The sequence below is a fragment of the Melanotaenia boesemani genome, chromosome 7 (assembly GCF_017639745.1).
Source record: "Melanotaenia boesemani isolate fMelBoe1 chromosome 7, fMelBoe1.pri, whole genome shotgun sequence".
NCBI classification, from domain to species: Eukaryota; Metazoa; Chordata; class Actinopteri; order Atheriniformes; family Melanotaeniidae; genus Melanotaenia; species Melanotaenia boesemani.
In genome coordinates, this window is record NC_055688.1 from 17,078,723 (window position 1) to 17,106,010 (window position 27,288).

Sequence of the window (27,288 nt, forward strand, 5' to 3'; positions counted from 1 at the left end):
ACTGGAACGAATATATTTTTTGATAAATTTAGTTTATTGCCATCGGAGAACTAGTGGAATGATGTCTCCTAACCCTGCAGTATCAGTGAGCTGCACTGAGTGTGAGCAACTTCCTTTGAGGATAACACAGCTGGAGATGAGGATTGAAACACTGCAAGAAATTCATGTGAATGAAGAATTTATTGACTCTGTTGTAGCTTCTGTACAAGCTACTGAGTTGTCAAATGGATTGAGTCAAATCTTCATACACAAAGGCACGTCGAATGTGGAGCCTGCCGCTACAGACCTGGCTGATACAGTTCCTTGGATGTGTTCAAATGACACTGGAATAGCTAGAGAAAATCCCAAACCGGACCATCAGACTGATCTCTCCTACTGGAACAGTGTTGGTGCCAGACCAAAGTCATCAACCCCGGCCAGAACCTGGTCTGATGTTGTTCGTCGCAGAGGTCAATCCAGCAGGAAATTTAATGCTCCAGCACTCACTCCACCACCTGAAGTCTCACTGCATAATAAATGTGATGTGTTGACTCATATTAAAATAAATGATGATGAATGTAATGCAAGGATATATAAAAACTCAAGAAATAGCCCTAAAACTCAGCCCAGGGCTAACCAGAGCAGGAGGAAAGGCCTCCACACAAAAACAATTAGACACAATTCTGATTGGGGACTCTATAACACAGCAATATGAGGATGGCAAAGACGGAAAATCTAACACTTTTTGATACATCAGTCAGGGAACTGACAGAGATCTTGCCGACCATTCTGCCTTCACATCCAGATGGTATGAAGATTATTGTCCACACAGGGTCTTTTGATATTCTGAGGAGCAAAACTGGCTCCGAGATCCTGAAGAAAGACTTTTCTCTGCTGTTGGAAAGACTGTGTCAGTTTGGAGCACACCATGTTTACATTTCAGGACCCATTCCTACAGCGGGTAAAGGAATTGAACTTTTCAGTAGGCTTCTTGGCCTGAACACATGGTTATCAAACGCATGTATCACCCATGGGATAAAGTTCATTGATAACTTCAATATCTTTTGGAACTGTAAGGAGCAATTCGGACCTGATGGTGTGCATCCAAATCTAACTGGATGCAGATTACTTGGTGCACACTTGCTTCATGCTGTTGGGATGGCAAACCCAAACATGAGTGTACAGATAACAGCGAAGGACACAGCAGAGAGGCGATCAACTCCCAGCTCTTCCCCCTCACCAGACCCACTTCTTCACATCACCCGAGGTCTTCAAAGGATGTCTCTATCCCGGTTTGAACCCCAGCGACCACCATCTACCAAGAAATACAGGGCTCCCCCTCCTCCCCCTCCTCATCCTCCTCTTAGATCATCTGTCCTGGCAGAGCAGGGCACGGGAGGATGTGCAGGTGGTTCACAGAGCAGCAGCAGAATTCACAACAAAGATAACATGCCATGATGCATTCAGGGTCCTTGCTGTAGTTTTGCTACTACTGACAGCTGTTCTGAGATCAAGCCTGGACCCAGTAGGATTCCTGTGTTAGTTAGTAAGAAAAGGAATCGAACACAGTCAGTTTGTGACTGAATCGATCTAATCTGTGAACTGTACCTTGTATAACTCAGAATACAACAGAGACCAGTGTAAACTTCATAAAGCTAGCTTTACTTAATGTTAGATCTCTGTCCAACATGTCACTGTTAGTTAATGACTTCATCATTTCTCACAGTTTAGATTTTCTTTCTTCTGACAGAAACATGGTTAACAGAAGACACAAGTGCTACAGTTCTTAATGAAACAGCACCCCCTCATTTTAGTTTTATTAATAAATGTGAAAACAGGAGGAAAGGGTGAGGAGAAGTTGCCTTATTTAAAGATTCATTCCAGTGTAAAGAAATTTCATTTGCTGATTTTACTTCTTTTGAATATCTTAGTTTTATTTTAAGAGGGCATTCCTAAAATCCTGTTTCTAATTATCTACAGGCGTCCAGGACACTGTGTAAATTTTATTAATGAATTTTTTGAATTACTGTCGGTTATCTCTGATTTTAACCATTTCATCTTAACTGGGGATTTTAACATTCACACAGATAACATGACGTATGGTAATGTCAAGGAATTTTCTTCCATATTGAACATGTTTGGTTTGTGTCAACATGTAAAAGAACCGACTCACATTCAAGGTCACATTCTGGACCTGGTTATTTCAAAGGGTGTGGATATTTCTTCTGTTGCGGTCACTGACTTGGCCTTGTCTGACCATTTTTGTATTTTGTTTGATTTACTGATTACTCAGAATGTCCAACCAACCTGCTTCTTGGTTAGGAAGAGGTACATTAATGAAAGAACAAGTGCTAAGTTTGTGGAGGCCATAGCTATGTTACCAACAACCAGTGCAAAGTCAGTTGATGAACTCCTGGATCATTTCAATCTGAAAGTCTTGAATATAATGGATGCTGTTGCAAGAATCAAGAGCACAAACAGAAAACACCATGGAGAAACACTACTGTAGTTACCAGCCTAAAAAGAGATTGCAGAAAAACTGAGCGGAAATGGCGGAAAAATAAACTTCAAATTTACTATGAGCTGTACAAACAAAGCCTGCGTAACTATAACAATGACCTGTGCAAGGCCAGAGAGCTGCATTTATCTGAAATGATTAACAGGAATGTCAACAATTCTCACACTCTGTTTACTATGATTGAAAAACTTACAAATCCTCCTATACAAGTAAGCCCAGAGCTCCTTTCCACTGAGAAATGCAACCAATTTGCCAACTTTTTTAGCCAAAAAAAAAAAAATAAATAAAATTAAAACAATTAGGCAAAATATTCATTCCACACAGTCACACAAGAAAAGTAGTCTGTGTCTAAAACCTGGAAATAATTGTGATGGTATGTCGCAATTTAAAACGGTTGATTTAAAAATCCTACAAGAAACAGTTTGGCAATTGAAATCAACAACATGCCCTCTGGACATGATACCATCCGACTTTTTAAAAACAGTTTTTACCTCAGTAGAAAGTGATCTCCTACTGATAGGTAACAGCATACTGGCATCAGGCATTTTTCCCAAGTCACTAAAGATAGCTGCTATTAAGCCACTCCTAAAGAAAAGGACTCTTGACGCCTCTATAATGAACAACTATAGACCTGTCTCTAACCTCTCGTTATTTCCAAGATTATTGAGAAAGTTGTATTTCACCAGCTTTATGACTTTGTAAATGAAAGTGGAAATCTTGATAAATTTCAGTCTGGCTTCTGACCTCATCACAGCACTGAAACAGCTCTGGTCAAAGTGTTAAATGACATTAGGTTGAATACTGATTCTGGTCAAGTATTAGTCCTAGTTCTGTTGGATCTCACTGCTGCGTTTGACACTGTAGATCACAGAATCCTGTTGCACAGGCTGGAAAACTGGGTTGGACTTTCTGGACCGGTCCTTAACTGGTTCAGGTCCTATTTAGAAGGCCGGCGTTATTTTGTTACGATTGGCAGCTATGAATCCGAGCAAGGGGCCATGACTTGTGGAGTCCCCCAGGGGTCAGTCCTTGGACCTCTTCTGTTCAGCTCCCTTTGGGTCAAATATTACAGAACTATAGCATTAATTATCAAAGTTATGCAGATGATACCCAACTTTATGTGTCTCTGTCACCAGATGACTGCCATCCAATAGACTTATTATGTCAGTGTCTGGAGCAAATAAACACCTGGATGAAGGAGACTTTTCTAAAATTAAATGAAGACAAAACTGAGATTATTCTGTTTGGTAGTAAAGAGAAGAGGGTCAACATTTGTAAACACCTGGAGACTCGGGCTCTTAAAATCACCAATCAAGTGTTGATAGACTCAGACCTGACTTTCAGCAGCCACATCAAAGCTGTCACTAAGACAGCTTTTTTATCAGCTCAGAAACATCAACAGAATTAAAAGTTTAGTCTCCCAGAAAGACCAAGAGAAACTCATCCATGCATTCATCTCCAGTGGGCTGGATTACTGTAATAGTCTTTTAACAGGACTTCCTAAAAAGAGCATTAAACATCTGCAGCTCATCCAAAACGCTGCTGCTAGAGTTTTAACCAGAACTAAGAGATCTGAACACATCACACCAGTTTTGAAATCTTTACACCGGCTTCCAGTGAGTCACAGAATAGATTTTAAAACCCTTCTGATCATTCACAAATGCCAGAATGGTTTAGGCCCAGAATACATCTGTGATATGTTCAGAGAATATAAACCTAGCAGAGCTCTTAGATCCAAAGACTCTGGTCAACTAGTCCAGACCAGAGTCCAGACTAAACACGGAGAAGCAGCATTTAGCTGTTATGCTACAAACAAGTAGAACAAACTGCCAGTGGAGATTAAACTTTCACCAAATGTAGACATTTTTAAATCCAGGTTAAAAACATTTATTTTCTCATGTGCCTATGCATGAAATCTGCATGTTAACTTTTTAATTTATCTTTCTTTTAATCATTTTAATGTAATTTATTATTTTATTGTGATTATGTGTTGATGCCTTTTACTATTTTTAAATATCTGTAATGCCTTTGTTTTATGTAAAGCACTTTGAATTGTCCTGTATATGAAATGTGCTTTACAAATAAACTGCCTTGCCTAGCCCAGCTTAATCTGCCTCTGTCAGTGTGGTTTATTTGAGTCGGTGTAAGATCTAAATCACTTCTGAACTGTCCTCACCTCATGGCAGGGACCGACACTCATATTCTTGTGATTTTGCAAGTTCATTTTGTGACTGTTTCAGTCGTACTGGCTTTATAGTTAATAACATTTTTCAGAGATGAGAAAAGAATCAGAATGTATTTTTCTTAGAGAGTGGATACATGAGAATGAGATGATATTCTGCTCAAAGACATGGACAAGGCTAATGTGGCAGGAAGTGCAACACCTTCAAGATGCAGAGTCTATTTTCTCTGATAACCAATCAGACATACCTACCAGTGTGACATATACTACCGTGGCCACATTAAATCTCCTCCTACAGTCATTGAAATAGCAATAAGTTCTGTAACAAGTGACAGTGTCAAGATGATGGTGTTTTGGGTTACACTGCTCGTTCTTCACCAAGGATGTGAGTGTTTTCTTATTCTACATGAGGATATTCTCGGTAGATTTGTTCAGATTCTGTCTTGCATACTCTGTTTTCTTTCCATTCAGATGCTGTAATTCCAGTGATGCCAGTTCAACTTGGTGAACCTGCAAGTTTCACGTGCAATCTGCCGGGCACAAATATCAGCCGTAGAGAAGTCTACTGGTGCAAGCAGAGTCAAGGGGATACTCTAAAGCTGATTGTAAAAGTGACTCGATTGCAACAGAAACCATCCACTTCTAAGTTTGCACCAGAGTTTTCTGACTCAGGAATGAAAGTTCAAGATGAAACAACTTTTATCAGGCTGATCATCCCGAGGACAACCGAAGAAGATGAAGGAATCTATCACTGTGCCATCATGGATTGGGCCTCAGATATTAGATGGAGTGGGACGTATTTGATGGTAAAAGGTAAACACTGTGATTTACTTTAATATTTTAAATGACATGTTTTTATTTACACATTTCAATAATATTTAGTAATTTAGTAGATGTGTTTATTCACAGAATAGTAAGGAGAACAATTGAATAATCTCTACAGTGAGAAATCCTGGCATCTCTAGCGTAATCTAGATTTGCTAACATTTTAAAATCAAAGAATACATTTAAGACAAGTGCAAAGTGAAATTTAGGTTAGATTCATTATAGTTATTATAAAATTATGTTGTTATTTTTTGGAGATAATCACACAAATTCCAATATTGTGCAGTTGCTTCAGTCACTGAGTAAAACACATTTAAGTTTTTAAAATGCTATTTCATTATTCTTTTTAAAATTTCATTCATCATTTCATTCTATTTCATAACAAATATGGCTTTCAGAACGTTTTTCTGGTATGAGTATTGCACTGGATATAACTTTTCAAGTTGCATTTGATGCTTTCAGTGTCTCTCAAACTGTGTTGAGTTCTATTCTGTTCACTCGTTTATATTGCACAGGAAACACGGCAAAGACATTAAACTACAGAGTTGTCCAGCAGCTGACTGCATCAGATCCAGGGAACCCTGAGACTCTGCAATGTTCAGTTCTCTCTGATTCTGATGATTGGACGTGTCCAAAAGATCTCAGTGTGTTGTGGTTCAGATCTGGATCAGATAATTCTCATCCACAGACCATCTACACTGATGGAAATAGACCTGATGACTGTGAAAAGAGATCTGATGCTCAGAGGAGCTGTAATTATCATTTTTCAAGGAAAGTCACCTCCTCAGATGATGGGATGTACTACTGTGCTGTTGCCACATGTGGAAAGATAGTATTTGGAAATGGAACCGTACTAGGAAAAGGTAAAGTTCTTTGTTTGGGAGGGGGGTGTCAGAAACAAAATATATCAATAACCTAATTAATAACAGGTGATTCTGTTTTTCTATTTTCTTTTTTTTCTAGAACAAAGAAAAGGCTCTGAGTATTTTGCCCTTGTAATAACAGGAAGCTGTTTGGTCATTTCTGTTATTATAAATATTGTTTTTATCTGTTATCGAACTCAAAGACCAGCATGTGAACAGTTTGAAGGTAAGTATTGCTTCATCTATCTTAGATGTGAAAACTGTTATATTTGGTTTTGCTCTAAACTTTCTTTAATAAAAACTGTAAAATTGTGAAGAGTTGAGCTAAGAGGTTATATAACATAAAAGGCATGCATTTATTGTAACGTTTAGTCTCTATATGACTTTTTCTGTTCATGCCTCCCACGATATTTTCACTACATAACCATCAGAGCTAAATCAGCCATGTAATCAGTGCTGGTCACTAGTCCTCACTATTCACTTATCTTCTCCTATATCCACCTTAAAGCTAGGGTTTAAGAAAAGGAAAGTCTCAGCCTTTCCTGGTGGATTTTGTATACTGTTTTATGGTATTGTTTCAAATAATTACTCCATCAAAGTTGCTGCCAATTCTGGCTGATTTAGATTGTTGAGGTAGCTGTGTACCATAACTAAAATGTCATACTGAGTGCATGATGCTATTTTTTATTTATCATTAGGTGCGGAACACACCACTCGACGACGAGGACATTTAAACCAGCAGATAGCTGAAACTGTAAGTAATGATACCATATCAAATCACATTATTGGTTGTTTCATTATCATTATTCCATTTATCTCAATCTGAGGAAACCACTGAATGATTTGCTGTTTTTTGCTGCACAGACTGGAGGTGGAAATGATCTAAACTATGCTGCGCTTCATTTCTCTGTGGGGAAAGCAAACAGAGAGAGGAAGAAGAAAGAGCTGAATACTAAAGAAAGTCTGTATTCTCAGGTTAAATTCTGAATAAAAAAGGATCTTGATAAAAACTTGGATATCTGTTTGCAGATGATACTACCTTATTCTATTCTCGCAAAGATTTGTTATAACTGATGGAAGTGGTCCAAAAAGAACTGAATAAAATGAAAGAATGGTTTGATAAACCATTCTTATAAATAAAAACTATCAATGAATCTGGATAAAACAGACTTCATGGTTAAGGTGTCAGTCAATTAAAAGGTCTTGAAATTAAAGTCAACTAAGTTCAAAGGTGTAATGATTGACAAAAACTTTAACTGGAAATATATTAATAAACTAAAGTTAAAATGATCTGAAATAATTGCAGAGCTTCACAAAGTTGATGATGGGATGAATACACAATATATTATGTATGTTTTGTGTTGAGTTGTACTATGTGATGTCACTAAGGAAAGGATAAAAAAAGAAAAAAAATAAGTTTTGAGATTGGTAGCTGTTTGTCCTGATTAAGTATTTTTGTTGAAAATCTTGTGTATTGATGGCTAAGTAGAAAAGGGACGCATAACATAAAACTATTGCTGCTCCTTTTTCATTTAAATTTTAATGAAGCCATATTTGATTTATTATTTTATTTATTAAGTGAAATGAATAAATAAAATATTTTTGCATTGAAATTTTACATAAAAATGAAATGTTACTTGATTTTTTTAAGCTTTTACAAAAATGCTATTTCATGATAAAATAAAATTATTGCATGTTTTCCTCATCATGTTTTCTATAGTTTACTTACATTTGTTTTTATATACCTATATTTGCCTGTGCTTCATTTTCGTCATAACCTCCTCTGCTCTTTTTTTTAACTATCTTTATATTTTCTTCCTCCCAATTTATAAATGATTTTAATCACAAAAATTGTATTTTATACATTTGTTTCTATTCGTAATTTGAAGTTAATGGGCATTAGAAAACGGATAAAAAAAAAATAATAAAATTGTTCAAATACTGTCATGTGTGGCTGGCCTGGTTTCAGTCTCACCAAGTCCACCAAAATGTCTCTTCATGACTGTATGATAAAAAAAAGGGGCAACAATGCACAATACAGCCTTTGATTTATAGCACAATGGGGGGTAGGTTCAAACCTGGGGGACGGTGGCCTTTCTGTGTGGAGTTTGTATGTTCTCCCCGTGTATGTGTGGGTTCTCTCCGGGTTCTCCAGCTTCCTCCCACCATCCACATGTTAGGTTAATTGGTCACTCAAAATTCTCCCAGTGATGGACTGATGACCTGTCCAGGGTGTACCCTGCCTCTCACCTGCTAAAAATGCTGGGATAGGCTCCAGCTTACCCCTGACCCGTAATTAAATAAGTGGTACAGAGAATGAATGAATTAAATAAAGAAACTGGAGCTGGGATGGCTTTCTGGCAAGGCAGACAAAGAAGGAGGAAACAAACCCAATGGCGGGGTGACTGAATCCTGGCCACCCCAAAGACTGCATCACAGCCACCACTATTTTACTATTTTCCACTCAGAACCTCTCCCGCATTGTGACGGCGCTTCCAGACACTTAAGCTGTGCACACATCCTGTCCTCAGATAATTGGAGTGATTCACCTCATAGTGCTGGCAGTTGTCAGATGTGACCTGTTGGGGAAATTTCATATTATTCCCTTTATTATATTGTGTCTACTGATCACTCTCAGGGTAAACAGGTTGTTTAGGTTCTTGGTAATTAAGTTTAATACTGAGTAGCCTGTTGCTATCATGCATTCTTTAGAACAGTTCGTTCTGACCTGTGTGACTTATCTGATACCAGCCAGGCGCCTCAGGATGACCCAGCCGGGCATCCTGCCTTAATGTCACTGGAGTTGTTTATGTGCTCAATAAACTGAAAAAGCTCATTAGGTTTGCTGGAGTGTCTAATCCTGTGTGAGGAACAGACAATCTCTTTGTTTGTATTTCATGATGTGTTGTGACTGATCATTCTGCTTAAAAGATGCTGCATGTATGTTTCTTATCAGATTCTCTTCAGATCTCTGTGCTGTCAGACCTCTGAACAGTGTCTCGGATTGCAATTCTATTCTTTATATTTTAATCCTGTGTTCAATAAACTTGTAATCATTTTTCACTTCAGAACAGACTCCTCATCCTTGACAGAGTAACTTTTTGCCTCAACAGACCAAACCATGCACGGACTGGCCATCTGGCATACTGGGCATCTTCCTGGTGGGCAGACGTTTTTTGTAAATGTATTTATCGGTAAATCAATGGCCTAACTAACTAACATTGGCCTTGCCCACTCAAATGTGATCACAGTGATCACTGTGCATGGGTAACTAATTAATCTATTTACCACAGAACTTTCTTTCCTGACCAGCCCATTAGACATGTTAACATGCAGCCCTTTGGTTCTTAAAGACACAAGGCTTAACCAATCAGATACTTTAAACCCTGTTTGTCTGTGTACGAATGGATGCAGTTACCTGTCAGAACCAAAGAGGGTAAACAAAAAGGAGGCGCAGAGAAGCTGTAATAAAAAATATAAAAAAAGGAAGGCAGCAACCAGTCTTTAAAAAGGATTAACACACTTAACTCCATAATATTAATAGCGCTGTTTGCATTTTTACCAGAAAATCCAATAATTCTGTAATCGACTAGATCATTATGATAAAAAGAAACAGAAAACTGTTCAATCTTAAGTTAAACCTGGTTGAGATAACACAGAAGAGAAGAGCAGCAGCAGACACAGAAGCACTTCAACTGGAAAAAGTTTTCATCTGATCCATCATTTCACATGCCTGTTGTTTCTGTTTTTTTTTTTTTTTTTTTCTTTCTTCTTCTTCAAAAACAAAAGTAGGATAAATACTGCACTACCATCTATTGATGTGCTGGACAATGGGTGTCATTTTATTAAAAAATGACACTTTTTGGAACATGTCAGCTTTCACTGATTTCCCCAAACTGCATAATTTAGTGGCTTTAAGGAGTTGCATGGTTGATATTCACATTTAAGGGAACTCAAAGATTAGTGGTGTACATCAGTAGCCCCCAACCTGGAGTCTGGGACTTCCCAAGAAGGTCTCCTAGCAAGCACAGGAGGTCCCTGAGTCTGTGAACATTAAGAACGAGAAGCTTCAGCCAGGTTGAGAACATGAACGTGAGTCAGAGACACAATGTCAGTTACACACACACACACACGCAAACAGACCTACACACACAGTCAAACACAAAATCTTGAAAAGCTGAATTTGGGAGGCTTAAATTTGTTTTCGTTTACAATGTTGGACAGTAGGTTATGTACGCTTAGCATAGTAGGCAAGGCAGTTTATTTCTACAGCACATTTCATGTGCAGGACAATTCAAAGTGCTTTACATGAAACTAAAACATTACAGATGTTAAGAAATAGTAAAAGGCAGCAACACAGCAAGAATCACAATAAAATAACAAATTACATTAAAATGATTAAAAGCAAGATAAGTTAAAAAGTTACCGTGCAGATTTCATGCATAGGTGCATGAGAAAATAAATGTTTTTAACCTGGATTTAAAAATGTCTGCATTTGGTGAAAGTTTAATCTCCACTGGCAGTTTGTTCCACTTGTTTGCAGCATAACAGCTAAATGCTGCTTCTCCATGTTTAGTCTGGACTCTGGTCTGGACTAGTTGACCAGAGTCTTTGGATCTAAGAGCTCTGCTAGGTTTATATTCTCTGAACATATCACAGATGTATTCTGGGCCTAAACCATTCTGGGATTTGTAAACAATCAGAAGAGTTTTAAAATCTATTCTGTGACTGACTGGAAGCCAGTGTAAAGTGTAAAGATGTCAAAACGGGTGTGATGTGTTCAGATCTCTTAGTCCTGGTTAAAACTCCAGCAGCAGCGTTCTGGATGAGTTGCAGACGTGTAATACACATTTAAGGAAGTCCTGTTAAAAGACCATTACGGTAATCCAGTCTACTGGAGATGGATTCATGGATGATTTTCTCCTGGTCTTTCTGGGAGACTATACTTTTAATTCTGAAAAGAAAAGAAAAGCACATCAGCATCCAGCTAAGACATATCAGTATCTTAACCAGCTGCTGGCTCTGTGTTCTACCAGACACGTTCACTTTCAGTGTCTAAAATATTCACTGCATTATCATGTCCAGTATAACATGTGAGGTTCTGTACTGATAGTCAGCTACAGTGATTTGTACTAAAGTTGCTGCACATCTAGAAACAATTCTGTATGTAGTTAATTATGAATTGTTTCATCTGAATGAATTAAACCTCTGGTCTAGAGTTTGTTGGGTTGTTTAGGTTGTTTTTAGACTCTCTCTTGAATGGATTCTTGTTATGTTGATGTGTATCTTTAGTATGTTCGTTATGTTGATTTTTACCTAGCACACTATCTCAGAAGCAGCATAGCACACATTGTTTTACATAAGGCTGCTATCTTTTGGGCTGTTAAGTTTGTGTATCTTGTTAAGTTTTTATTATACAGTGCTTATTCTGATTATTTTGAATTTTGCACCTGACAAATACCCATATTTAGAAAACAAAAACTAATAGGAAATTTGCTCTAAAAACTAATTAAAGTTAACTGAATTTGAAAATAAGAAGTCATTCCTAACGTTATTCCTAACGAGCGAGCTGTGGGCCCTGATGGAACACAGCTGCCTTGAATGCAGCCGCTTTCTCGCTTTTGAAGCCCTGAAGTTATCCCCGTTGGTTGTCGAGGAGGAAGTGGGGGAAGAGCCTCGTCACACAGCTTGACACAGGGTAGATGGAGCCTAAGCGGTCAGACCGTGGGGAAATGCAGAAGGGAGGGGAGGGGGGGGGGGGGGGGGGGGGGGGGGGGGGGGGGGTCTCCCCTGGAACTGTCGCTAATCGCAGTGGAGACACCGGGCATTAACATTTACACACCTAAGACCACAGGCTGCAGGCCTGGGGTCGTAAGACATGAATTGAAGGTGAACATGGATACACAACAACAACGTGACATGAAGACTTTGTTTTCTAAACAAAGACAACAAAACAGAGCCGAGAGGTGAGTATAGAGTGTTCGCTAAAGCTAACTAACATTATTCAGTACTGAAGCCTTCAACATTTCACTATAGCAGCATCTAGCAACCAAACATCAACACTCATAGGAAAGCGGGTGGAATTTTTAATGAAATTTAAAAAAAAAAGAAAGAAAGAAAATGGGCTACAGACTCTGTAGCCCTTAAAGGAGTCATCACAAGTTAAAACGTGTATTGGTGTTAATTTCCCTGAAAGCCTTTCTTTTGAAGACAGTCAAGTTTTTCCATCTGGGCCCATTGTTCACAGCACAACCGGTCACAAGGGTAAACTCTCTCTAACGCATGATTTTAATTTTCTCCTGATTTTGTCATCACAGGAGGCTACTTGAATAAACCAGCCCTTCTACAAAGCCTAAAATCACCTGCTCAGCCTGGGCAGTCGCATTTATCAACAAGTTGTGTGAAGATGTCGAAACGGCGCCCTCATGTCAACTGCCCGGTTGTCAGTTGCCAAAACCAATATCAAAATGGTTTTAGTCTCCATGTAGCAGCGGACCAAACTACCAGGAACAAATGGATTAAATTAATTTTTGATTATAATGTACCTGTATCTCTGCCTGCAGAGCTCTATGTTTGTGCCAAACATTCTGCACCGGAATGTTTCAGTAATTTGGGACAATTTCAGGCGAAGATGGCATCAATCCTGCAATTGGAAAGAGGGGCAATTCCAACTTTGAGTGGCTCACCATCAATGCAGTCAGTAAGTAACACTACTGATAAAAAAGTCATGCTTTTTTGCTGATGCAGCTAATGCTAATACTAACACTAATGCTAAGGGACAAGCCTAAAAATTTAACTCCCTGCAATGTACAAATGGGCCCCGTATTTTCTTTTGTGCTCTGCCACGTAAATCTCAATATCAATATTTTGTTGTAAAAGTGCTTCTTCCACCATATCGGTATCTTCACTCTCAGGCTCGGAGTCTGGTTCAAACATAAATGCTGCTGCTCGGTCAGGTTAGCTCACCATCACTAAGCTGTTGATGTTTTGGAGGCTGACACATTGTGCATGCACTGGACCAGGGGTAGCCAACGTTGGTCCTCGAGGGCACCAATCCGGCAGGATTTCCAGATTTCCCTGCTCCAGCACACCTGACTCAAATTAAATAGATCCAACAGCCTATAAGGATCTCCACAATGACTCGTTAGTTTTAGTCAGGTGTGTTGGGTCACGGAAATCTGGAAAACCTGCCGGATTGGTGCCCTCGAGGACCAACGTTGGCTACCCCTGCACTGGACCATCCCCTCTTTGGGCTCTGGCCTCCCTGCTGCCAATCAGTGCGCACCTCATTAGTCAAAAGCTTGCATGAACTCTCACAAGACAAAGTTGTGGTATTATATATATATATATATATATATATATATATATATATTTGTATAAGAAAAATTTAAAGACTTTTAGAGGAAAGTGGATACATGAAAAGACCAGGTGATGACACCTTTAAAAATTTCTAAAGAAAGTTTATTAAAGAAATTGTATTTATGTAATTAAATGTTTTGTAATTAAATATTTATATACTATAAATTTATTTACAGTTTATTTCAATTGAACCTTTTTGAATGCATGTTTTTCACAACATCATTCTATTGATAAAATTTTCATCTTTTTCAAATTCTTTTTCTTTCTTTTATTTGAATTTTTATCCCACTGGGCCTCGTGTTGTATGTGCAGTTTCATATACAGATGATATATAAATGTCTCTGTGGTTATCTCACTGTATCATGTCATATTTATTTCATCACAAGGTTTAAACTGTTAAACAACAAGTGAATTTGGTTTAGTTATTAAATACAAATTAAATCAATATTGAGATCAAACACAACATTGTTAATATGTAAATGGACCCCAGACCATTTTGTACTGGAAAAGTTGGGCTCTGGCGTAAAAAAGGTTACGAATCCCTGCCCTAAACAAGGTGATTAGTCTTACAGAGGACCTGAATGTGGACAATAATAAATAAATGACAATGCAATAATTAGCATCATGAAAATTTTAAGTAATTATGAACATACAATATTTAATTATTTTGTTGTGTTGATGTCAGTTGCATTATAATCCAGTAAAATATCAACAATCATCAGACTTCATTGGTCAAAGTCAATGATGCTATCTTCATCATTGTGCTTTACTTTAAATAATTAGTAGTTCAGAGGATGAACTTGAACTGTGACACCATTTAGAGATATTGTCTTTCATATTTTAAATGACCATTTAAAGTACATCAGTTTAATGTAAAAACCAGATCAAGGGTCAAACACTGACTCCTCAGTTGTTGCCACGGTGGAGGTTCGTCTAGGGTTCCACATTACCTTTGACCGGCACTGTGTGGATTTCTGATTGCACCGCTTAGCTGTATGCTGTGGTTAAGAAGCCCAGCTTAGTCTGCCTCTGTCAGCGTGGTTTATTTGAGCTAATGTAAAACCCAAATCACCTCTGAACTGTTCTCACCTCAGGGCAGGGACCACCGCTCATTTTCTTTTGATATTTGCAAGCTAATTATATCTAACTCGTGATTGTTTCAGTTGTACTGGCTTTGTGGTTAATAACATTTTTCCCAAAAAGAAAAACAATCTATGTTTATTCTTAGAGTGGATGCATGAGAATTAGATATTTTGATCAATGACATGAACAAGGTTAATGTGGCAGAAAGTGCAACACCTTCAAGATGCAGATTCTATTTTCTCGGATAACCAATCAGACACACCTACCAGTGTGACATATGGTAGTGGCAGTTTTGGGTGGGTGCTGGATATTTACATATCCTCTGGTGGACTCAGTAACCCCTGGCAGCCTGCTGTTTTGGCTCTATGAACATTATGTTTTGGCTCTAAGAGACTTTCCACAAGCATTCAAGTGCTTGTGCATCCGTTGGGTTTCCAGTTCATTCACTGCATAGGTCCAGCATATTTGACCGTCTGGACCTTCCCGGATTCCTCTTTTTTTTGTGTGTGTGTGCACAGCACAGTCTTTTTATTTATTTAAATTCCTTTGTGGGCACTTTTAACTGACGGTGTTTTATAAAGTTTGATATTGTTTTATTTTGGGTTTTAAACATTTATTTTGTATGCAGGGGCTGGGACCCCAGGCAACTCTATCCTGGTGGTGACTTATCTTTGTTGTTTGTGACAATTGATTTTCTTTGTGCCAACTGGTTGGGCTATTTTTTTCTTTTTTCTTTTTTTCTTTTGTATTTTTAAAGCCAAAACAGCAGTGTTGGGACCAGGGACCTGGTTGTTAACTAATTTTGTTTGGTGTAGCAGGTCGGCAGGTGTCATGGAGGAGGAAGTGCAGCAGCTCAGGGAGATCATGTTGCAGCTTAAGGCAGACAATGAGCAGTTGAAGCAGGAGAAGGCTGCTTTCCTGGCGGGCTCTGACGACGCATCGTCTTCCTCTGCACTGGGCAGCGAAACCCAGCTTACGGGTGCTGCCGCTGTCACTGAGCAGTTGGTTGTTATTCCTAGAAGCCGTAAGTGTCCCATGTTGTAGGTCGGGTCGATAGTTTTGGGTGTGTGGTGGTTTCTGCCCCACCCCTTTTCTCCCCTCATAGGGAGTAGAGCTTGGGGAACTGATTTTGTTCTCCCCATTTCTTTTTATTTTATTTATTTGAAATAAAGTCCTCCCATAAGACTTCGGTTCCTTAATGGTGTTATTAAGCTTGTGGTTGCTTTGGCCTTCGTGGCTGATCCTAAGGGGATCGTTTTGGTGTTGTGGTCCCTTGCACACCGTTAGCACCTCGTGTTGGCCGCACCATCACCGGACGATGGCTTTGAACCTGTGGGGTGCCGGCCTCATAGGATTTGTATCCAGCAAGTGCGATTTTTATTTTTTTAAGGCCTAAAATCACCTGCTCAGTCTGCGCAGTCGGAATTATCAACAAGTTGTGTGAAGATGTCGAAACGGCGCCCTCATGTCAACTGCCCGGTTGTCATTTGCCAAAACAAATATCAAAATGTTTTTAGTCTCCATGTAGCAGCGGACCAAATTACCAGGGACAAATGGATTAAATTAATTTTTGATCATAATTTTCCTGCATCTCTGCCTGCAGAGCTCATTGTTTGTGCCAAACATTTTGCACCCGAATGTTTCAGTCATTTGGAACAATTGGGACATAAAGCTTGCATGAACACTCACGAGACAAAGTTGTGGTATGAGCAAAGGGTCAGAACAAGCTTTATGTTTGATTTTTTAAAAAGAATTCTGATAAAAGTTTATAATCCAGTGAAATATCATCATTGTGCTTTACTTTAAATAATTTTGTGGTTCATATGATAAAACTGAACTGTGACACCATTAAGAGATATTGTGTTTCATATTTTAAATGCCCTTTTAAAGTACATAAGTTTAATGGAAAAACCAGATGAAGGGTCAAACACTGACTCCTCAGTTGTTGCCACAGTTGAGGGTCATCTAGGGTTCCACATTACCTTTGACCGGCACTGTGTGGATTTCTGATTTCACATCTAAGCCGTCTGCTTTGGTTAAGTAACCCAGCTTAGTCTGCCTCTGTCAGTGTGGTTTATTTGGGCTAATGTAAAACCCAAATCACCTCTGAACTGTTCTCACCTCAGGACAGGGAATGCCACTCATTTTCTTTTGATCTAGCAAGCTAATTATATCTAATTCGTGATTGTTTCACTTGTACTGGCTTTGTGGTTAATAAGGTTTTTCCCAAACAAGAAAAAAAAATCAATGTTTTTTTCTTAGTATGGATGCATGAGAATGACATTATATTTTGCTCAATGACATGGACAAGGCTAATGTAGCAGGAAGTGCAACGCCTTCAAGATGCAGATTCTATTTTCTCTGATAACCAATCAGACACACCTACCAGTGTGACATATGGTACCGTGGCCACATTAAATCTCCTCCTACAGTCATTGAAATACCAGTAAGTTCCGTAACAAGTGACAGTGTCAAGATGATGGTGTTGTGGGTTACACTGCTCGTTCTTCATCAAGGATGTGAGTGTTTTCTTTTTCTACATGAGGGTATTCTTGGTAGATTTATACAGATTCTGTCTTGCATATTATGTTTCTTTCAATTCAGATGCTGTAATTCCAGTGATGTCAGTTCAACTTGGTGAACCTGCAAGTTTCACATGCGATCTGCCGGGCACTGAAATCAGCCGTAGAGAAGTTTACTGGTACAAGGAGAGTCAAGGAGATACTCTAAAGCTGATTGTGAAAGTGACTCTATCACAGCATAATCCATCCATTTTTAAGTTTGCACCAGAGTTTTCTGACTCAGGAATTAAAGTTCAAGATGAAACAACTTTTATCAGCCTGACCATCCCGAGGACAACCCAAGAAGATGAAGGAATCTATCACTGTGCCATAATGAACTGGGCTTTAAATATTAAATGGAGTGGGACGTATTTGATGGTAAAAGGTAAACGATTTGATTTGTTTTAAGATTTTAAATGACATGTTTATATTTATACAAGTTAATATTTAGTAATTTAGCAGATTATTAGTGTAGGTGCTCTATAATGTAAAGTATTTTAAGTGTATCTAAATATGTAAGGAAATTTTTAAATGTACAAATATGCTTGTCTTATGCAGGAAACACTGAGAGGACATCAAACTATACTGTTGTTCAGACAGCATCAGATCCAGTCCGTCCAGGAGACTCAGTGACTCTGCAGTGTTCGGTCTTCTCTGACTCTAGAAATAAGACATTTTCAAGAGATCTCAGTGTGTTCTGGTTCAAAACTGCATCAGAAAAATCTCATCCAGACGTCATCTATGCTGATGGAAACAGATATGATGACTGTGAGAAGAAATCTGACATTCAGAGGAGATGTGTGAATCGCTTCTTTAAGAACATCAGCTCCTCTGATGATGGGACCTACTACTGCGCCGTGGCCACATGTGGACAGTTATTATTAGGAAATGGATCCAAACTGGAAATTGGTATGACTGTGTTTAATCATGGAAACATTTTATGCATTGTGTTGATTCCATCATGATTTAATAAATATTGGTATTTTGTTTTATTTTCTTCTAATGTTTTTAGAGCATCCAGAATGTTCCAAATTCATCCTGGTGATAACAATAATCTGTTTGGTCATATCTGGGATTGTTAACATTTTTCTAATCTGTTACCGACTTCCAAGAGAAGCTTGTAAACATTGTAAAGGTCAGTGTGTTTTAATAAATTACATTTCTGACTTGGTAAAGTACAGACAACTAGTTGTTAAATGAAGAATGTTTATTTATGTTGATATTAATCTTTGTCATATATTAAAATATTTAGTTTATAATTTTCCTGTCAGCTGTGTACTGAAACATGATATTCTTGTCTTTATTTAACTTTAGGGATAGAAAGCGCCTCTTCACGGAGCAGACATGACAACTTGAGTCAGAATGGAGATGATATTGTAAATAATGACACTAATTCTTATGTTAATAATCAATTTATATTGTTTAAACAGATAGATGTGACTGTGTGATTTGTAATTCACTTTTTATTTTCTGCACAGGCTGAAGGTGGAAATGATCTGAACTATGCTGCATTATATTTCTCTGAAGCAAAACCAAAGAGAGGAAGGAGGAAGAAAAAGCTGAATACTGAAGAAAGTCTGTATTCTCAGGTCAAATCCTAAAAATCTAATCTTTATGAAAATATACTGATATTGCCATTCTACACTGGAAATAAATAATGACAAAAGATTTATTCATACTATTGTCAGCTATCAATTTTAGGATGAAAATAGAATAAATCATTACATACGTTCTCCTCATTAAATTGTCTATATCTATCTTACATTTGTTCATATTTACCTGTGTTTGCTTTTGCTTGTATCTTGTCATACATTTTTTTTGCCTGCATTTTTATTGTTTATGCTTTATGTTGTTTTACTTGTCAACTTTAACTTTGGTATGAATTTTGATACCAAAGCTTTGTTTCATCTCTTTGTTTACACTTGTACATAAAAAAAGAAATACAGCTGTGACTCTCCTGCTTAAATGAGTAATTATCATGTTCCTTATTGAGTGTAAATGTCCTATATACACAATAAAACAGCAGAACAAGTGATATGTATTTGTAATTTTAGAGGATACGATGAAGCAAGGTTAATTCAAGTATTTACATGGATAAAGTATCTATTTAGTATTTTAGAGGAAAAAAAGACACAAAACGTTCTGCAAGTCCTGTTAAAAGAACCTCTTATGTGCAGATATCTGTGGCGAGACAATGTGTGAGCAACGGAAGAATGAGTCCATTTGCAGGCTTGGGGTAGTAGACAAACACTGTTTATTGTAACATTCTGCACACCAAACATTTTAACTTCCCTCTGTGCAGTCCAACCAGTCTGCTGGGCAGCTCTTCCTGTATATACCCGGAGGCACCACCTTCTCAATTCAAATAGGCCTATCACTGCAGACTTCTGGAAAAACATAAGTTAATTTTTATTATTAATTATTTCGAAACATTGTCTTCTCACATCTACAGTTCATGAATTAACAATTCAAACAGGATCATAGAAAACCAAACAATATATTAAAATCAATGTTCACCTTTCACCCTCTAATCATACCCACTCAATTATTCAGTCAAGTCTCTGAACACACCCACGCACACTCTCTGCAAGAGAACTCCATTGTAGACAGGCCTCCTCATTCAACAATGACCAAAAATCTTTCTTAGAAGAGACACTTTGACATAATTCGCCTTTGCACACAAGAGGTAACGTGAAGCACAGGAGGAAGCTAATGCCTCCTAACAGTATCTCCTGAGGGAAGTAGTACTGTTGCATGCGTTTTTTTTCTTCATTTAAATATATACTACAAAGAGAAAAATTATCTTTCTTCTCTCCAATTACTCCATAAGGTATGCTGTTAAAAAAAAGAATAGACAAACAAAACAAGAAGTCTCCACACATTAATTCACCTACAGCGAGAACTGTTCTTACGAGGATGTTGTCTCAATAGCACTTCACATGGCCCTGACTCACCTGCAGCATCCCAATACTTATGTTAGAATGCTGTTAATGGACTTCAGCTCAGCCTTTAACACCACTGTCCCAGACATGCTGGCCCTGAAGCTGCACCATCTGGGTCTGTCAGCATCTCTCTGTGCCTGCATCAGTGACTTCCTCACCAACAGCCCCCAGTTGGGAAGAATAGGGAAGGTGGTTTTCAGACCTTCATCCTGTTAGCCTGTTTTTGCCTGTAGTCTGGATTTCCAAGCCGTCCCTGAAGGCATCCTTCCTTCAGTGCGCCTCTGATTGCTGATGCGCTCCACCTGTGCGGTGCGCTTTATATACTAGTGCTTGACAACAGTTCTCTGCCAGATCGTCTCGGTTTACCCTGCAAATTTCCAGTCACTATTGCCTGCCTGTCTGCCTGTGTTCTGACCTCCAACCCGTTTTCTGACCTGGAATACCTGATTCTGCCTGGCCCCTGTCTGGTAACTCTGCTGTCTGTTGTTTGGATTCTGCCCGTGTATTGACCCTTGGACTGTCTTATTGGATTTGGATTATTGGATTGTATGATTGGATACTGGATTTGGATACAGGATTTCGGATGTGGATCTGGATGTGGATGTGGATTCGGATATATCCCTAACGCTACCTGTCCTCCTCTTTCTCTTTATCAGAGGATTCAGTGGACCTCAGTAGGGATCTTAGGCCTGACTAACTGTTTTTCCCCTCAGCCTTTTGCCACCAACCTTGTCTCAACCCTTCACACAACACCACAGCCTCAGTGGACCTCCTTACCGCCCTCCGGGTACAGCGATCTCCCTGCGTCCTCCATCTCCTCGGCCAGTACGTAAGCGTCAGAATTCACACTTCCCCATTTTGCCACGCTTATTCTCACCTTGGATCTCCTATTCTCACAGGCTAGTGGGCGACGTGACCAGACCTGGATTTCCTGAGCATTATTCAGTCCCTTACAATAAATCTGTTTTCTTACAAACCCTCTGTCCTGATCTCTTTTGTGGTCCAGTTTGCTGAAACCGTTACACGTGATACATTTTTTTTCCTGGAAACTGGAAGACTGAGAAAATGTCCTGATGGAAGATCCCAGCAGTTACCATAGAGCCAGGGTACATCCTGGTCAGGTCACCAGTCCACTGCACAGTCAACAGAGACACAAACAACCAGTCATGCTCACAATGAATTTAGAGTGTGTCAAGGTTGAGGTGTCGTGGTTAGGACTCAAGTGCAGCCTGATGAGGAGGAGACATAGGGGGTTTCATTTATAAAGCTGGCATAGGTACAAAAACTGGCGGACACCAAATGTAGTCATCTTTTGGGATTTATGAAAACCAAACTTGGCGGGACAATGTTCCTACCTCCACGGCAACTCTGACTCTTGCACACGCACAAAATCTGGTAAAACGGGAAACTGCGACACCAACAGTACAGAATAAAATCAAGGAAATGATGAGGTGGAGAGTCGGCTGCCAACATGTACCTGGTTAGTAAAAAAAAAAAAAATGTGAGAAATAAGCTTTGGTCATTCATTCTAAGACCCAGCGTGGGACGCAGACTGGAGGCTGGAGCGTCTAGAAGTGATGCAATGCTAATGAAACACAAAAGAGGTGGATTTCCTTTTATTTATTCATTCTTATAAAATCCTTGTTTAATTGTTGTCCCAATTTCTGTCAAGACAGTCTCCATTTCCCACAACTCCTTGGCCACATTGTTAATAGCTGTGATTGTGCCCCTCTGCACCTGCAGGACTCGGAGGACACTGCTGCTGCAGTGCTTTGTGGAGTCTCTGGCCTCACCCTCTCCACCCACAGCTGTAGCACTGCCGACACAGCTGGAACACCCAGGAACTAAAAAGAAATCTTATTTAATAGTAAATAAACTGGCACCAATATCAGATGTATCTTTACATATTTATTTTATATATTAAAACAAAAAACTACATTACGTGCATCGTGAGTGTCATTTAGCAGATGCTTTTCTCCAAAGCGATCTAATGTAGGCTGTAACGTCTTGCCTAAGGCCTCAACTGGAGAGTGTTAATATTCACCCATGTGAGATTCAAACTTTGATCTCCTGCATGGCAGAGGGATGTCCTGCCAACTGAGATATCCAGCCGCACCTATCGATGCCTGTGGTGTGTCTTGGCTTCTGAGACACAACATTGACAGCATCTGCCATCTGCTGCCACTATTCTACCTTTCCGACAAAAGTAATGCCCACGTCGTGCCCACCAATTAAACCTTTTTCACATTTTCCAACGTGGTCCATCAGGATCTCAGTCTGTCATTCCAAAAAAATCTGCTTCTTCCCTCTTTTCCCCTCCCAAGCCATCATGGAAATGATCTGATGAATATTTATTGTAGGCATTTGCCTGACCTTTTATAGTCACCATGTGGAAGTGGCAAGGCATTCCCTCACGTGCACCAACTTTAGAGTTGATTCGGATTTATAAATTGAAACAGTTGTGGGACATGCATGCACACGCTTTTTGTCCTTGCAGACGCCACCTGTAGTGTCCTTTGCCATGCACAGTTTTATGCATGAGGCCCCAGGGCAGGAGTCGATGTTTATTTAACATGACCTGAAGATGAACACGGAGGTAACAGAGGACACACAACGGTAACATGACATGAATACTTACAATGAAGTGGCAGAGCTTAAATGAAACTGTGTAGTAATCTGGTATTGTATACAGTATATTTGATTTTGTTTACAAAGGTATACATTTTATTTTAGTACAAAATAAAGCATAGATTGGTTTAATGTGTTTCACTACATGACTAAAATACTTATATTACTTTTATTGGTTCATGTTGAAATATAGACCCAAAGTGTTTCTATTTATTTGACCTCCAATGTGTACCAACGGTCTAAACTGCAAGCTTGCATAAAAATAATACATGAATAAAAAAACTGAGTGTACTCTAAAACGATTTTGATCAAACATGGTTAAAATGTTTTATAATAATTGTTTTATAATTTTTGTTCCTTTATTACAAAAGCAAATTTTAAATTGCATTTGTGCATTTCTCAATTTCTTTCGTCCCAGCAGCAAGCTACACTGTAAAAAATATTATTTTTGAGCTACTTGTAACTTACTGTACTAACTCATATTTTCAGAGAAATCCTCTTTAGTGTTACATTTGTGAGTGAGAGTCATATTAGACCCTAGACAGGTTTTTACATTGTGATGTTTCTTTTATTATATTGTTTATTTGAAAAAGGAAAAAAAGAAGTTGTATTTTAAGTAAATGCTCCCTTTATCATAACGAGCTGGTGGTTACACCAGTAAAATATCATCATTATGCTTAATTGTAAATAATTAGTAGTTCATGTTCATGCTCATTTTGTGCTTAGTTCATGCAAGGCTTAGTGAGTAAGGTGGTCCTCTTGTAGCTTGAGGATTGTCAGTGTCACCGTTGCACCAGACTCTGCTACGAACACACCTGCTCCTGTCAATCACCACCGCCCCCCCTTTCTGGAATACTAATGAAACACACATGCAAGTAATCCCAGCTTCAGGACCTATAAGCTCCAGCTCTTCTACCAGTCTCCATGGGACCTAGTTCATGCATGAAGAACTCGTCCTTTTCCTCTTCCCGGTCCCGACTGGCCAAGCTGACTACTTTGACTTTATACGAACTTTGAGATAGTAAGATTCTTTCTGAAGCAAAATACCTTGTGAGCAATAAAACCTGTTAATCTAGTCCTGTCTCCTTGAGGTCCTTCATAACAGTCGGTTCGATCCTCAGCTTGTCAGCTCATGTCGATGTGTCCCTGAGCAAGACACTGAAACCCAAATTGCTCCTGATGGGTCGTGGTTGAGTGCCTTGCATGGTAGCTTCTGCCATCAGTGTGTAAATGTGAAGAATATTTGTAATGCTCTTTGGGTAAAAGCACTACATAAATACAGCCCAGTTTACCATGTGACAAAACTAAGCTTTGAGAACATTAGGATATATTTTATTTAATATATTAAATGCGCTTTTAAAGTACATCAGTTTAATGCAAAAACCAGTTAAAGGGTCAAACACTGACTCCTTAGTTGTTGCCACAATTGAGGGACATCTAGGGTTCCACATTACCTTTGACCGGCACTGTGTGGATTTCTGATTGCACCTCTTAGCTGTATGCTTTGGTTAAGTAACCCAGCTTAGTCTGCCTCTGTCAGTGTGGTTTATTCGAGCTAATGTAAGACCCAAATCACCTCTGAACTGTCCTCACCTCAGGGCAGGGAATGCCACTTATTTTCTTCTGATCTTGCAAGCTAATTATATCTAACTCGTGATTCTTTCAGTCGTACTGGCTTTGTGGTTAATAACATTTTTCCCAAAAAGAAAAACAATCTATGTTTATTCTTAGAGTGGATGCATGAGAATGACATTATATTTTGCTCAATGACATGGACAAGGCTAATGTAGCAGGAAGTGCAACACCTTCAAGATGCAGATTCTGTTTTTTCTGATAACCAGTCAGACACACCTACCAGTGTGACATATGGTACCGTGGCCACATTAAATCTCCTCCTACAGTCATTGAAATACCAGTAAGTTCCGTAACAAGTGACAGTGTCAAGATGATGGTGTTGTGGGTTACACTGCTCGTTCTTCATCAAGGATGTGAGTGTTTTCTTATTCTACATGAGGGTATTCTCAGTAGATTTATACAGATTCCGTCTTGCATATTATGTTTCTTCCAATTCAGATGCTGTAATTCCAGTGATGCCAGTTCAACTTGGTGAACCTGCAAGTTTCACATGTGATCTGCCGGGCACTGAAATCAGCCGTAGAGAAGTCTACTGGTACAAGCAGAGTCAAGGGGATACTCTAAAGCTGATTGTGACAGTGACTCGATTGCAACAGAAACAGTCCACTTCTAAGTTTGCACCAGAGTTTTCTGACTCAGGAATTAAAGCTAAAGATGAAAAAACTTTTATCAGCCTGACCATCCCGAGGACAACCGAAGAAGATGAAGGAATCTATCACTGTGCCATCACAGATTGGCCCTTAAGTATTAAATGGAGTGGGACGTATTTGATGGTAAAAGGTAAACGATTTGATTTGCTTTAAGATTTTAAATTAATTGTTTTTATTTATACTGTTCAATAATATTTAGGTGCACTATCATGTAAAATCTTTTTGAGAATATCTAAATATGTAAGGAATTTTTTAAATGTACAAATATGCTTTTCTTATGCAGGAAACACTGAGAGGACATCAAACTATACTGTTGTTCAGACAGCATCAGATCCAGTCCGTCCAGGAGACTCAGTGACTCTGCAGTGTTCGGTCTTCTCTGACTCTAGAAATAAGACGTGTTCAAGAGATCTCAGTGTGTTCTGGTTCAGAGCTGCATCAGAAAAATCTCATCCAGACGTCATCTATGCTGATGGAAACGGATATGATGACTGTGAGAAGAAATCTGACATTCAGAGGAGATGTGTGAATCGCTTCTTTAAGAACATCAGCTCCTCTGATGATGGGACCTACTACTGCGCCGTGGCCACATGTGGACAGTTATTATTAGGAAATGGATCCAAACTGGAAATTGGTATGACTGTGTTTAATCATGGAAACCTTTTTTTGCATTGTGTTGATTCCATCATGATTCAGTAATTATTGGTGTTTCTTTTATTTTCTTTTAAATGTTTTTAGAGCATCCAGAATGTTCCAAATTCATCCTGGTGATAACAATAATCTGTTTGGTCATATCTGGGATTGTTAACATTTTTCTTATCTGTTACCGACTTCCAAGAGCAGCTTGTGAACATTGTAAAGGTCAGTGTGTTTTAATAAAATACATTTCTGGCTTGGTAAAGTACAGACAACTAGCTGTTAAATGAAGAATGTTTATTTATGTTGATATTAATCTTTGTCATATATTAAAATATTTAGTTTATAATTTTCCTGTCAGCTGTGTACTGAAACATGATTTTCTTGTCTTTATTTAACTTTAGGGATAGAAATCACCTCTTCACGAAGCAGACATGACAACTTGAGTCAGAATGGAGATGATATTGTAAATAATGACACTAATTCTTATGTTAATAATCAATTCAAATTATTTAAACAGATAGTTGTGACTGTGTGATTTGTAATTCACTTTTTTATTTTCTGCACAGGCTGAAGGTGGAAATGATCTGAACTATGCTGCATTATATTTCTCTGAAGCAAAACCAAAGAGAGGAAGGAGGAAGAAAAAGCTGAATACTGAAGAAAGTCTGTATTCTCAGGTCAAATCCTAAAAATCTAATCTTTATGAAAATATACTGATATTGCCATTCTATGTTGAAAATAAATAATGACAAAAGATTTATTCATACTATTGTCAGCTATCAATTTTAGGATGAAAATAGAATAAATCATTACATACGTTCTCCTCATTAAATTGTCTATATCTATCTTACATTTGTTCTTATTTACCTGTGTTTGCTTTTGCTTGTATCTTGTCATACATTTTTTTGCCTGCATTTTTATTGTTTATGCTTTATGTTGTTTTACTTCTTCAACTTTAACTTTGGTATAAATTTTGATACCAAAAGCTTTGTTTCATCTCTTTGTTTACACTTGTACATAAAAAAAGAAATACAGCTGTGAATGTCCTGCTTAAAGGAGTAATTATCATGTTCCTTATTGAGTGTAAATGTCCTATATACACAATAAAACATGTGATTTACAGAATTATATGCAATTATTTAGCCAACTTTGTAATTCTTTCAAACTTCGTATAATTTCCCCCAAAAATAAACAAATCATAAAAAACATGCAGTGCATCTAAAATAATAACAAGCTCATATTTGTACAGGTACAGCAGAACAAGTGATATGTATTTGTAATTTTAGAGAATACGAAGAAGCAAGGTTAATTCAAGTATTTACATGGATAAAGTATCTATTTAGTATTTTAGAGGAAAAAAAGACACGAAACGTTCTGCAAGTCCTGTTAAAAGAACCTCTTATGTGCAGATATCTGTGGCGAGA

The 27,288-nt window shown here is 38.4% G+C and overlaps 2 protein-coding genes across 2 annotated transcripts; both read left to right on the forward strand.

The window, feature by feature from the left end:
- The first annotated feature begins 5,167 nt into the window (after positions 1–5,167).
- LOC121642773 lies at positions 5,168–19,131 on the forward strand. The gene is made up of 5 exons (XM_041989722.1): positions 5,168–5,492; positions 17,929–18,279; positions 18,383–18,505; positions 18,685–18,746; positions 18,849–19,131. The coding sequence occupies exons 1-5, from the start codon at positions 5,168–5,170 to the stop codon at positions 18,969–18,971; spliced, it is 984 nt and encodes a 327-aa protein (XP_041845656.1). The 3' UTR covers positions 18,972–19,131.
- Positions 19,132–25,326: 6,195 nt separating this feature from the next.
- Positions 25,327–26,999, forward strand: LOC121642774. The gene is made up of 5 exons (XM_041989723.1): positions 25,327–25,355; positions 25,453–25,859; positions 25,964–26,086; positions 26,266–26,327; positions 26,431–26,999. Exons 1-5 carry the CDS (start codon positions 25,327–25,329, stop codon positions 26,551–26,553), a joined length of 744 nt encoding a protein of 247 aa, XP_041845657.1. The 3' UTR covers positions 26,554–26,999.
- The last annotated feature ends 289 nt before the right edge of the window (positions 27,000–27,288 follow it).

Excerpts from the sequence above, each read along its gene's own strand:
- LOC121642773 (XM_041989722.1), top strand. The coding sequence starts at position 5,168 with ATGCCAGTTCAACTTGGTGAACCTGCAAGTTTCACGTGCAATCTGCCG. Across the intron at positions 18,280-18,382 it reads TGGATCCAAACTGGAAATTG|AGCATCCAGAATGTTCCAAA; the intron begins GTATGACTGTGT and ends TAATGTTTTTAG. Across the intron at positions 18,506-18,684 it reads AGCTTGTAAACATTGTAAAG|GGATAGAAAGCGCCTCTTCA; the intron begins GTCAGTGTGTTT and ends ATTTAACTTTAG.
- LOC121642774 (XM_041989723.1), top strand. The coding sequence starts at position 25,327 with ATGGAGTGGGACGTATTTGATGGTAAAAG. Across the intron at positions 25,356-25,452 it reads GACGTATTTGATGGTAAAAG|AATATCTAAATATGTAAGGA; the intron begins GTAAACGATTTG and ends AATCTTTTTGAG. Across the intron at positions 26,328-26,430 it reads GTCAGAATGGAGATGATATT|GCTGAAGGTGGAAATGATCT; the intron begins GTAAATAATGAC and ends TTTTCTGCACAG.